General features: G+C 43.0%; 1 protein-coding gene across 4 annotated transcripts in view; it reads right to left on the reverse strand.

Annotated features, from left to right (window-relative positions):
• ALCAM (activated leukocyte cell adhesion molecule) overlaps window positions 1–9124 on the reverse strand; it is a 217611-nt gene extending 208487 nt beyond the window's left edge. For 2 of the 4 annotated variants that reach the window (XM_059687937.1, XM_059687936.1), the window contains exon 1: window positions 8447–9124. In XM_059687937.1, coding sequence (XP_059543920.1) covers window positions 8447–8519 — 73 coding nt within the window. In that variant the 5' untranslated portion in view covers window positions 8520–9124. The remainder of the gene's footprint in view (window positions 1–8446) is intronic. The other 2 variants (XM_059687935.1, XM_059687934.1) reach the window with 1 other exon arrangement.
• Between the last annotated feature and the right edge of the window lie 4331 nt (window positions 9125–13455).

The following is a 13455-nucleotide window of genomic DNA, read 5'->3' on the forward strand; positions in this document are numbered from 1 at the left end:
TACAGGAAAGTATTTGAACTACTTCAGGGAATACCTAGTTACCCAGAGGAGTTAGAAGTCATTTTCCTTCCCACCTTTGCATCTTCTCTCATATCATTCTCTCAAACCATATCCTTTGCTGGCTTATTCCCCAGTGCATACCTCAGATATCACATCCTGAAAGAACCTTTCAGATTTTTTTCCTAAACTTTAGACCAAATCTGGGCACTTTGATGTAAAATGACCTTTATTTGTTCTTGTAATAGTTAGCAAAACTTCTAGCAAATAATTATAGAATTAGTTAATTGACTTTTGTTTCTCAAAGAGAACATAATGTCTTGGAGTGAGTAGGCACTAGTTCATTACAGCAATCCTAACAGTATTTATCGGATGCTGTTATATGTGTTGACTTGTTTATTCACATGAGTTTTACTCTTGATTTGGCCAACAGTGTGATCTTAGCAAGTAGCTATGTGATTTTAAAATTCTTTATAGCTCTAAAACCTTGATTCTATGATTCTAGGCCTAAGAACATCATTGTCTCTAAAAACTAGCTAATTTGCCATTGAGTTTTATGTAATCTGTTAACCTGAGGCTATCTCAGCTGTCAAGTAAGAAAACTGAACAAAATGAATGTGTAAGGCACCTTTCTCATTTTTCCAACAACCCCTCTTCTATCACATTTTGGCTTCTGACCATGACTTGAATATTACAATATTATATGCCTTTAACCCTTAAGAATCTTCTCTCTCTCTCTCTCTCTCTCTCTCTCTCTCTCTCTCTCTCACACACACACACACACACACACACACACACACACACACACACAGAATTTTCCATAATCTGATTCCAGGGGAAGATAAAGTTTGAGAGGTAGGAAACAGTGTTCTTATTGGACACTGCTTGAGCCTCTATAATCTGTCCTATTTCTTGCCCAAGGATGAATATGGGGCTAAAGATCTCCAGTAAGGGTCTTTGCTACTGCCACATCCCCCATTATTGTTGTGAGAGGTAGCCTGGTTGCAAGAATGGTTCGTTCTCTCTCTCTCTCTCTCTCTCTCTCTCTCTCTCTCTCTCTCTCTGTCTGTCTGTCTGTCTTTATCCACACCTTTTGCAAAGTATTTTTAGTTCCTTCCATTCAATAGGTGGATATGATTTCCTCACCCTTGCTCCTTCCAATAGGTGTGTATGATTTCCCCACCCTTGAACTTGAGCTGGGCTTGGGGCTTGTCTTCACCAACAGAATGTGGCTTCCACCAAGAAAAATAAGCCTAGGGAAGTGTGTGTGTGTGCGTGTGTGTGTGTGTGTGTGTGTGCTCGCGTGCGCATTTGGCTAAGTGACCCACCTTAAAATAAACGTTGACACATGCGCGATACATATAAAGTTCTCACTGACACCAATCACACATGACTCCAGAATGTATCTGAAGACCAGCTATTGGCACAAGGTACCTCTGAAGCTGAAAGAAAGCAGTGTCCATATTTTTGTTGTTTTTATATCATGTTTTTATTATTTTCATATCATTCCTTGTTGTTGTTATATCTTGTTGTTTATTAATCAATCTATTAATCATTGTTTTTATGAATGTTGTTTTATATCATGTTTTTATTTTTATATCATGTCTTTGTTGTTTTTATATCATGTTGTTTATTTGTTAATCAATTTATATATTATTTTCATATAGATTTTACTAATTTTCTTTTATCTCTGACACTTCTATTATAGAGAAAGGGCAAGCAGCAATTTAAAATATTTTGTATTTTAATTTTATAATACTATATTATATATACTATTTGACATGTAATTTTTGCAGTAATGTAATTACCACATGAATCTTTCTTCTAATTAATTTCCTGTCAATGTGCACGAATCCGTGTACTGGGCCACTGGTTAGAAAATAAAAGACCATGAAGAAGAATCAGTTTTCCCTGAACAACCACCAGCCAACTCCCAGAAGTAAAGCTTCCTCGGCTGAACCACAGCAGACTAGTAGAATGAAGACATCTAGCTAAAATCAGAAAATCATCCACCTGCCCAGACTAAACTGCCAACCTTCACAATGATGTGCTACATGAAATGTTTGCTGATTTAAACCACTATGTTTTAGAGTGCTTTATTATGCTGCATAATTAACTGATACAGTGTGGTTCAAGAAGTCAATAATAGTAGTGAGACCTCTTTATGTTTTTTGTTTGATTTGAAGCTAGGTAAATTCCATACCCAGAAACTTCCCAACTATCAGGGAAAATCCTTGGGAATATACTGACACGAGTTTTAACCACAAAGGACAATACCTTCTCCCTTTTTCTTCCCTATTAACTAGGATAATACTATGGCATCCTTTCTCTAACTTGTGTGCTTAGATAATACCCACTCACCATTCCTTATCTCCATCCATTGTTTGGGTTTTCTGAGTAACTGAGACACTCAGAGATAACTGAACCAAATAACACATGGGTGCCTAATTAGGAAGAGTCAGTCTTGGCACCAACTGTTCTAGAACCCCAAAATCATTTCCGATACAACTGTAGCTTACATGGACAGACAGACATAGGACTTCCATTAATTTTATAGACATCCCTGTAATTCTTTTCATCCAAATTTATAATAAGCTGCTGAGAAACCTTACAGAAGAACAGAATGGCAATTGTGCAATTGGCTGAGAAAGGATTTCAGGATCACACTGCAAAAGCCCTTCCTAGATATTCCATAGCTAAGTATAGCTCCCAGGTGAATTTCAACACCATTATTCTCTTGGCATTGCAGGTGAATTCGGTTTCCATTCCAAACCATGAGATCCTTAATGTTTGACACCCACTACAATATTCTGGAGTTCCAAGCTATATCCATGTCTCTCTCTTATACTTGATATTAAAGGGACATATAATTCCTATTGTTAGTTCACTGTAGCTGATATTTTAATTTAAAAGGATTAGAAGCATGCAATGGTCAGGATGAAGAATGCACATCTTATAGTTAAGTACTCTAAGACAGACATATAGACAGGAAAGTCATTAACAATCATGTTAACCATATAATTTGTCATCCAAATTGCACTTCTGAGAGTAAAATCGGGCACAGTTAATAACTGAATCAGGACATCAGGCATAAACCAAGACTGCATTAGATATACCAGGCTGTATGGTTCACTGAGTGATAAAGAGAAAGCTGTATGGAAACAAAAAGGGGGAATCAAGCCAGAGAAACTAGACAGCTATCTAATTTCTAATCCATTCTCCCACAGTTTAGTTGCATTATACTGTAAAACTATGAATTCTTAGAAAATCACACCTAAGCATGTTCATTGAAGTACCTGAACTTCAAAGTCAAATTAAGTAATCTTTTGATTCGAAATTGTTTTGGATTGTGCACAACATTGAGCTCCTCTTAAATGCAATGGATAATTGATAACTGACTTGATAAATAAGAGAAGAAGCACTAAAAGCTAATTTCATTCTTGGAACATATACTGCAATAATCGTTTATGATAATAGGTTACCATGAAACAATTGCTAACTATCACAGCACATTTGGAACTAGTCTTAGCTGAAATATGTATTGTATTCCATTTAATAATAAGGTGAAGGGGAGAGAATATAAATTTTGTTATTTAAGTGGAGAAATTAGCTGAATGAAAATATCAGTAATCCCAAATATAACACTTTGTACACTATAGGAATACATGATTTATAGTATTTATATGATTTAACCTTATCATATAGCCTATAATCCTCTTCTTAAATATGGAGAATCTATTATAGTCTTGACTTTGATCTCCACAAGGAAGAAACAATTCTGACCAAATAAAAAATGAGAAATATAAATGGGCATTTTTCTGGTCTTTTTCATTTCTTATTTTAAAAAAACCTGATATCCAAAAGTAAGAATCAAATAAATATTACTTCCATCAACCACTACTTCAAAGAAAACTTTCTTTAGTATTCTAGTGAGCTAGCTCATTTCTTAATATGCCACATATATTAATGTATAAAAAATGAAATGAAGGGGTCATATATGTGGTGACAAAAGGAGATTTGACTTTGCATATTAAACACAATGCAATATACTGATAATATATTATAGAATTGTATACCTAAAACCTATATAATTTTATTAACCAATGTTACCCCAACAAATTTAATTTAAAATTTTAAAGAATGAAATGGTCCTTTGTGAAAACCTAACAATAAAGAATAAAATAGCACTTTGAGAAGAGTTAAATTTAAGTTTATATGCATTCACAGAGATACTCTTTTATCATAGCTGCACTCACGTTGCTCTATTACATATTTGAGGTCTATATTGCATATGTCTACTCGAGTTAATGGCTTCAGAGAGCTAGAACTCATTAATGGTGTTTTATACAAAATCCATGGCCAGAGCAAAAAGAGGTATGTGTTTGAGAAAATAAGACCAAGGTGATTGTAAAGCATTTAAAATACTATATGACAAAATGCTGCCATCTTACACCAAGTAATGCTGATACTGTAGTGCTCAATTTTACAAAGGCCTATGTTTAGTGGCATGAAAATTTGGGGATAAAAGAAAAGGAATATTTTGCCTGCTTTTTATAAAATGATGAAGTGATAATTAAGTGAAATAAAAAGTGTCATTCTAGTAAGAATATAATGAAAGTCTGTATAGCACATTTTATTTGAAAAGTTCAAATGCCGAATGAGGGAATTACTAATCAGAACCATGCATTACGTAAGGAGAAAATTTTACAGATTAGATATAAAAAAGAGCAGGAAAATAACTTTCCCAAGGTCACATCATTCTTATATGGCATAGCTAAAAACTGAACACATACAAGTATGGATAGAATTTTCTGGTACTGTTTGCATTATTAAAGTATTGTTGATTTTTTAAAATAAGTCAACAGTAGACAAGCATTCTCTTCCAGATTTCTATTTTTTTAAAAAAAAAAGATATGATAGTTTGAATTTTCTAAAAAGTTTGGAATACAACTTTTGTTACATTTGTCATAAAATCTTTTGGATTTGTATAAAATTGAAAACATGAGGAAAGCATTAGCATTTTCTGTGTCCTCTATATTGCATTCCTGACCATGGTGCAAATCAACTTCTTTGCAGGTGTTCATGTAAGGCTTTGTTACATGAATATAGATAGCATCAACTATCACTTTTATCTTGTCCTCGGAGCTATGTATGAAGTTTAAATAGAGGCAGGCTTTCAGGAGGGATCGGTTACACTTATAGGTATTTTTAAGATCTAAAAACGTTCTCCTGGTTCTCTTAACCCAGGAGAGTTGGAGACTAATTCCTCTCCATGACACTTTTTTTTTAATAGCCCTATTCTAGCCTGGAGGAATAAGCACAAGATAGTAAAATGAGTTTTAAAAGGTAGGAAAAAGATGGAAAATTAGCAATTGAGGCACATTGACACTTTCTAGTAGTAAAATTTATATGAATTAGTGCATCCAGCCTGTCTGAAAGAATTAGAAAAGGACAAGAAAATTACTCTGCCTTGTCTTGATAGGCCTTTTTTTTACCTTAGGTAGTCAGAAACAGTTTTGAGCTGAAGATATCTGGGCGAGTAGGTCCTTAGCTCACCCTTCTACTTACACATGAGAAAGCTGAAGCCCAAAAAGGTGAAATGACTTTCTCAATGTGCCTGAAGATAGCTCCTGAGCCAAACCTAGAAAAGTAGTTCACTGAAAATAATACCCTATTAAATTGTAATTTTTATTGGATTAAATAAATCACCAAAGAAAAAACAACATTTACTGGCTACTAAGCAGTTTGCAGTTTTAAAATTAATAAATTTAATAGTCCCACATTATGAAAGGACATTTGGTTTTAGTTGATGCTTTCCCCAAGGCCTTCCTGAGATAAACTGATACTTTCTGAACATAATACACGGCTAAGACAAAAAAAAAAAAAAGAGGGAAAAAAACACTTTAAGGGTGTTTATGTCTTGGAGTCAACCTCACATCAGTGAGCAGTTAAGGAAAAAATCCAAAGAGGAGGGCGCACAGATGAACCAAGTGAAGAAACAGTTGACTGCAGGGCCCCACCTCCTTGTTGTAAATAAATCAAGGAAAGCCTTTTTAAAAGCAATACAAAATGTCACCACAGGCTGACGCTCTTTCGATAAGAATAATGGGATTCTTTGCTCCCTGCGATGATGTGCACATACTTCATTGCCTTTATAATTCCTCTTTCAGTGTTCGTGGTTCATACATACTTTCCCTTCCCTGCAAAACTGGTAACATGCCATGCCTAAAATATAACAATGACTGGTATGCAGGAGCAGTTAGAACTGTTCCGGAAATGAAGGGCGGCGAGCTGGGAAGTCACTTGGCCCCAGTGACTAAGCGGGCAACCCCACCGGCCTGGGCTCTGCGGAGGGCTGCCAGCAGGCGCACTTGCAACCCAGGACTTCTTCTCGAGTCCGGACTGGGCGCTTTTAGGGCCATAATCCTTTCTGTGAAAGCACACTGGCCGACCGTTTCGTGCACATGCCAGCCGGGTAAATTCAGGGAAACCGCTGATTTGAGGGGCTGAGGCTCTGATCCCTAGGGGAACCCCGCCTGACGCTCGCGGAAAAAGAGAAGAAATGGGTGCGGAAAAGAAACGCGAGCTGGCGCTCCACAGGAACCGCCACGAAGGGGGTCGGAAAGCGGAACCTCTCCCCTTTTGGCAGTTCCCTGTGCGGAGAAACCTGTCCCAGGAGCTGACTTCGCTGGAAATAAATACCAGTGCGACTGCAGGGGAAGGGAAACGGGGCGTGTGGGTGTGTTCCGGGGTGGGGCTGTAGGTGAGATGACACTCCCCAAGTGGCGAAAGGGTTACACTGACAGCCAACTGTGGGCGTGAGCATCTTTGCATCTGACGAACTACAGCACCCTCGTTCTCCCCGCTCTCCTCTTGGCTCCAGATTGAGTGCCCTTCCTTCCCACAGCAACACTGGGGTCAGGAAAAAGAGAAACCCGCACCGTGCCAAACCTCAGGGGTCTCTCCCTCCCGCCTCCCCGGGTTCCTGCCCGCCCCACACCTGCTTTACAGCCGACTGAGCTCCCGTTTCACAGTCCCCGCTCCACACCCAGAGCTTGGTCACACACGCCTCTTGCTCCAACCTCAGAACAGCAGGTGAGCTCATGACCTCACCCCGAAATGTAACTTTGAGAAAGAGATCGCGAGAGCCCCCCTCCCCCGCACCACTACCAACCACAAACACACACACACACACACACACACACACACACACACACACAGCTGCAGGTCACAAACACTTATGATCCTCACCCTTTCCCCCCCCCACCCCCCACCCCCGCTTTTCCTGGGAGAGATCCAGAGGCTTTCAAACCTCCTCTTTGGCCCCAACTTGCCAACAACTGAAGGGATGTGCAGAAATTAAAGATGCAAAAAGGCAGCGAGTTTTAATTTGAGAAAAAAAAAACACTAAAGAAAGGAATCAAACAAACAGAACCTGAACTAAAAAGGAAGTAGGAGTTGTGCTTGCAATTGTCTATAAAGGGCTAGCGACCTAAACTTATGTATGGATGAAAAAAATTCCAAAAAAAAAAAATCCTTAAGCCTAGCAAGAAATAAACCTGCTGCTCTGTCAAGTGAGAGCGAGTAGGAAGAATGCGCTGTGAGGACCAACTCGGTCAGCCGCCCGTTGGTCTCAGCATGACAGAGCCAGGGGCAGCCCTAGAGTGGGGCAAGGGATTCCCGTCGAGATATTTTAGGTGTTGGGGTTTTTGCCTTATATTTTTCTTTTTCCTGAGGCTCAGAACAGAACTGAGACCTGAGGTTGAATCACAAGTCCAGAAAAATTCACAAGCGCCACGGGAAGGTCTCAGAAACCTGGCTGGGTTCTTCGCCTACCATCATTCCTGAACTCACTCTCCACCCAGACAACGCGGGAGGGGGCGTCCGAACCGCGACGCCAGCTTTAGGGGACGTACGGGGAGCTCCTCAAGTCCTCTCTCTCTTCTGCCTCTCCCACCGCCTCTCGGGCTCCTACCACGGGGAAGTTACCGGGGGATTTATCACGAAAAGAAGTAGCCGCAGTCATTGCCTCCGAGCGCTAAGCGAAAGGAAAACTGCCTGGAGCGAAGTGACGTGGACTTTGAGACCACGGACCGTCAGGAGCCAAGAGCTCGCCGCCTGGGCGGGAGCCCCTGGGGGGGAAGGGGGGCGAGCCGGGCGAATCCAGCTCGCCGGCCCCTGGAGCCCCGACCCCGGCCGCACCCGAAGTTCCTGGACATGTACCGGGTGCCCCAGAGGCCGCGCAAACTTCAGCCAACCGGCCGGCCAGCCGAGCCCAAACAGCGGCACAGGTGTCGGAACCCAGGGCGGGTTCTGCGCCCGCTCCGCGCTCCGTTTACCTCCCCGACGCACCTGGGCGCCCTGCCCCGTGGGGCCAGGCCGGGGCGGGGGACCTAAGGAAGCTGCCCCGGCCCACGTCGGCCAGGGGCTACTCGAGGCCTCTGCTCACCTGGCCTGAGGACAGCAGCGGAGATCAAGAGGCAGAAGACCAGACGGCAGGAGGGGGCCGCTTTCGATGCCATATTCCTCCTCCTCCTCCTCCTCCTCGGGAGTCACCGACGGAGTCCGCGCCGCAGGAGCAGAAGGGGGCGTCGTTCCCTACCCCGCGCTGCCCGCGCACTCGCGGGTCGGGACGCAGGGGGCAGCGGCTTCTCGCAGACACACCGCCCCCCGGTCTGTGGGCGCTGCACCTTCGGGTCTGCGCGGCACGTAACTTTCCACCGCGCAGTGGCCAACTCCTCCTCGCTCCTTTCAACACTCGCCCTTGGCCCCCTTGGCTGCTTCTTCCCCGGACGGCGACCCTCTCTTCTCGGGAGACACTTGAGCAATTAGGAGAGGTGTGCGTGGTTCTTTTTGCCCGGTCTGTGATGTCCCTTTTCTTGGAATAATAATAACGCTGACGGTAGCGGCAGTGTGCGTAAAAAGCCGGTGCCAGGAAGAAACAGCCGGGGGCGGCAACAGGGGGCAGCGGGTCCAGGCGGTCTCCGCAGGTGGCAGCAGTTGAGGCAGCAATCGCAGCAGCAGGGATAGCAGCGGCGGCAGCAGCACTCGGGGCTGCTCTGAGTGGAGGACTGGAAGGCGCGTGTAAGCGGCCGGTCTCCTCCCTCCGCCTCTTCCCCCTCCCCTCCCCTCCCGCCTTCCCAGGACGCTGCACGGAGCAGGTGGTTGCAGCACCGATCTGCAGCCTAGAGGCGCTGCAGGACCGAGGCGAAGACTCCGAGCCCAGCTCAGAAACGGCGCCCGGGAGGCGGGCGCGCGAGTGGGCGGGGCTCCTCCCGGACCCGCCCCCGGCGCCCGCCAGCCAATAGGGAGCGGACGCAGACGCGCCCCGGGGGGGGGCCCCCGACGCCGCCGCTTCCCTGTGGCGCAACCCTCGTGATGAAGCCTCTCGGTGCTCGCTGCTCACCCAGCCCGGTCGCGGTTCAGAAAACCAAATTGCCCTTTTCTTTCCCCAGGACTCGCGTCGCGTTGACTCACTCGTCGGGGACTTTTCGGCGGTGGTGCCGCAGCCTCCTTCTCCCGTGTGGAGAGCAGTGGGGCAGGGCAGTGGGGGTGGGAAACTCACAGGCTTTGGGTCAGAGGGCGGGAGCGAGGGAGGAAGGAAGGGGCGGGGGCGGCGCCGAGGGGGAAACTCACCTGCAGGGAGTGACCCGAACGGCTGGGGCGGCCCGGGGCAGTTCACCTACTGAGCTGATGTCTACTCCTTCCTCCCCCGTCCCCACACGCACCCCCTGTCGCACACACCTTTTTTTTTTCTTTTTTTTTTTTTTTAAAAAAAAGGGCCGATGGCTTGAGTGGACTGCCCAATACCAAATAGAAATATTTACTCCTTCCCGGGGGAAATTAAATCAGGAAAGTCTAGAGCGTGCTTCGTCACAAGGATTTTCCCAGTGTCTACAAAAGCCAGCGCGTGCCTCTTTAATTTTGAATTAAGCGGCGATTTTAAGTTACACACAGAAAATCCTCAAGTTATGCAGATTGAAAGCCAAGCCTCTCCTTGTCTGTTCCAGAAAGCCAGGCACCCCAGCAGATGGACAGGCTTCTTGGGCAATTTCTGGAGATTGAACCACCTCCCAGGCGGAACTTTGGAAGCTGCGTCGCTTTCAATCAGGCAGAGAGCATGAAGGAATATCTTCCTCCAGAACACCAGGGTGGAGCTGTCGGAGCCCTAAGTGGCTCTAAATCAGGGATGCAGGATCGCAACGCTCATCCCCGAAGCTTAATAAAATATTGGTCCCTGAACCACTTTGCCGGGGCATTAAATAGCCTTCCGTGCATCACAGGGTCACCCCTGTGTGAGGCTACTCTCCACCTGAGAATGCCAACTGGTGGTCGTCACATATTGTGCTTTCATCAAAAGGCTTGGGATCCCCAGCTACATGCGGGGGAGGGGAGTTTGCTGCAGGAGAAGCTTAATAAAACAAGCACACACAACAATGATCTTTAACTTTTTAAAAAATATTTTTATGGAGGTCCATTTTCAGCGGCAATTTTTTGTCAAAAGCCTACCTACCTCAGGGTCTCCTTCCATTACAATAACAACATTCTGGAGTAGAGCTCTTACATTTTTCCTCTCTAAATCAGTAGTTTCTCCCGCTTGGTTTTTAACGTTAATCATTTGCATCTTATGAACCAACAGGAAGGCTAATAATGCTAGGAGAGGCAAATGCTTCATATGCATTCCATTCAGTATTTCATAAACTAAGTTTGACTACATTGCTAGCATTGGATGGATTCTGTAAAATTCCTTTGGGGATTTTTTCTCTCCTTTCTTTTAACAGAGGCTCTACATAGCTTGCATTATAACAAATCATCCAACTATTTAATGTGGATCCCCCACTTTGTCTATCTGCACCCCTTTATTTGAAGGTGGGAGTTAATATAACATAATTGTTAAAAAAAAAAAAGTAGGTTTGCAAAAGGCAGACTGTCTAATTTGGGCTCTAACCTTTACTGACTACATGGTCTTGGGCAATTTACTCAACCTTTTTAGGCCTCAGTTTTCTTAAATGTAAAAAGTGATAACAATAGTGTCAGTCTCTTGAGATTGCTGTGATAACTGAGATCACACAAATAACTGGCTAGGTATAGTAGAAGGAGCCTGAGCTTTAGAGTCTAGTTAAAATCCCTGCCTGCACTTACTCAGCAGGTGACCTTGAGCAAATGTCAGTCTCTCATAATCAACATGTGATGACACATTAGAGTACCATCTTTAGAGCTCCACAGTTAAATTGGATCAAAATACATTCCATAAATTAAGACATCATATACACACAGTATGTATGGATTTCAGGAAGCAACAAACATGTTTGTATGTAAAGTCAGTAGCTTTCATAATTCTTCTTAAAGAGGAATTTGTCCTAGTACAGGAAAATGCCTTGATAAGCCACTTGGAGCAGTAACTACCAAGGCTATTAGTCGTATATAGCTGAGGCCACAAAAGTGATGGTGAAACTTCTCTGTATTAAACATAATAAAAATAGGAATCACAAAATAATACAAATAGGAACTTGATAGAAGAGTGAAAAGGGAGATGCTGAGAAGAGAGGAAGGCACAAAGACCAAGTCATGTAATTATGAGTTTGAAAATGGTCAAAGGCCTTTAAATATCTTTAATTAATTAATTAGTAATAGTTATTGAAAACTTTCTATCTACTAAATTATTTTAAGCCATTTATATGAAGTAATGGAAAAATTCCCCTCATAAAAACCCTATGAGTTGGGCCTGATTATCACATTCATGTTGCTCATGAGGAAACTGAAGCCCAGAGACATGAAATACCTTCCCAGGGTCATACGGTAATTCATAGTAATGGTAAAGCCACAGTTCCACCCAGGCACTATGATGCTAGAGTTTCATTCCTATTCCCTTCGCTCATCAGAAATGTCTAAAAATAAACTCTTGACTTTATTTTTGCTTGGGAGGGCATTTAAACATCAATTCCTTTATCTTCCCAAAATTTTAATAAAGTCTACTACTCTCAAACACATTTAATAAAATTAATAAGGCAGTATACGCTATCTGCATGAGCCAGGTATAGTGCATATATAATGACAAGACCAGTTTTTAGACTGAAATAATTTAGCATAAGCAAAAGTTTGGAGTCAGAAATACAGTTTAGAATGTAAACTTCTCAAAATACTGTAATGGAGAGCCTATTTGTCCTTAAAAAAAAAATCTATCATTAATTGTAACAAAAGCAATTGTGATCCAGATGCAGCTGGGAAAGCTCTTCCTTACCTAGTTCTTAAGAGGAAGAGCTTTTCCAGCTGCATCTGGATCACAATTGCTTTTGTTACAATTAATGATAGATATTGTTCCAATGACATATGCAATATGTCAGGGTTTAGTCAGGGTTCAGACCATCATAATGGGTATTTCTTACTCCAAGAGGTAACGTTCAGCCAGAGGAAAATATATCTCATGTTACCTAGAACAGGAGATGAGTTTTGCATCTTCAGTATGAAAGAATAATCATCAGTCAGTGACAAAGCAACGACACAGCAGATTAGGCAACATTCCTGCTTCGAATCTGTGGAACTCAGAACTCAGGATCCCAGAGGCTCAGGCCAGGCCTCTTTGCCCTGTATTAAATATTAAGCCACCAGTATGTGACAACATGGCCAGGGAAGGTACGTGAGCATTTGAAGAGTTGAGATGATTTTTTTTTATTTTCCTTCTAATTAAACAATTTTCTACTGGAGACAAAATTTCACCAAAGATGGTTTTGGAGACTAGTGACATTTGTTCCTTACCACCTTATACTCTTCTGTGTGTCTTCCTAGTTTTTGAACAAAACTTATGTGCAATTCAAGAGCATGCAGCGAATCTAATCCACTTTCTTTCCCCCACTTCCCCATTAGTAATTATACATCTCTAGCCAATACTTTGCAAATACATTGGACACTCTCTATATATTTATGTACTAGAGGCCAGGTGCAGGAAATTTGTGCATGGGGGGGTGGGAGTCCCTCAGCCTGGCCTGCACCCTCTCCAATCTAGGACCCCTTGGGGGATGTCCAAATGCCAGTTTAGGCCCGATCCCACAGGCAGTCAGACATTCCCTCTCGCAATCCAGGACTGCTGGCTCCTAACCACTCACTTGCCTGCCTGCCTAATTACTGCTAACCACTCTGCCTGCCTGCCTGATCACTCCTAACCACCTCTGCCTACCTGCCTGATTGCCCCTAATTGCCTTTGCCTCAGCCCAGACACAAGAGCTTTTTCCGGAATGATGTCTGGGAGGACTTCCAGAAGATGTCTGATCTATCTGGTCTAATTAGCATATTACCCATTTATTAGTATGGATAAATGCTAAGTGGTGAGAAAGAGCTCCTCTTTACAGGACATAGACTTTGAAACTTATTAGGAAAGGCGATAGACAGAGATGAAAGGAGATGAAAGGGTCTTCAGTGATGGGACTAGTAAGGATGATTCCAATACTAATTCTAACATGG

This window comes from Myotis daubentonii, chromosome 3 (assembly GCF_963259705.1).
Source record: "Myotis daubentonii chromosome 3, mMyoDau2.1, whole genome shotgun sequence".
Lineage (NCBI taxonomy): Eukaryota > Metazoa > Chordata > Mammalia > Chiroptera > Vespertilionidae > Myotis > Myotis daubentonii.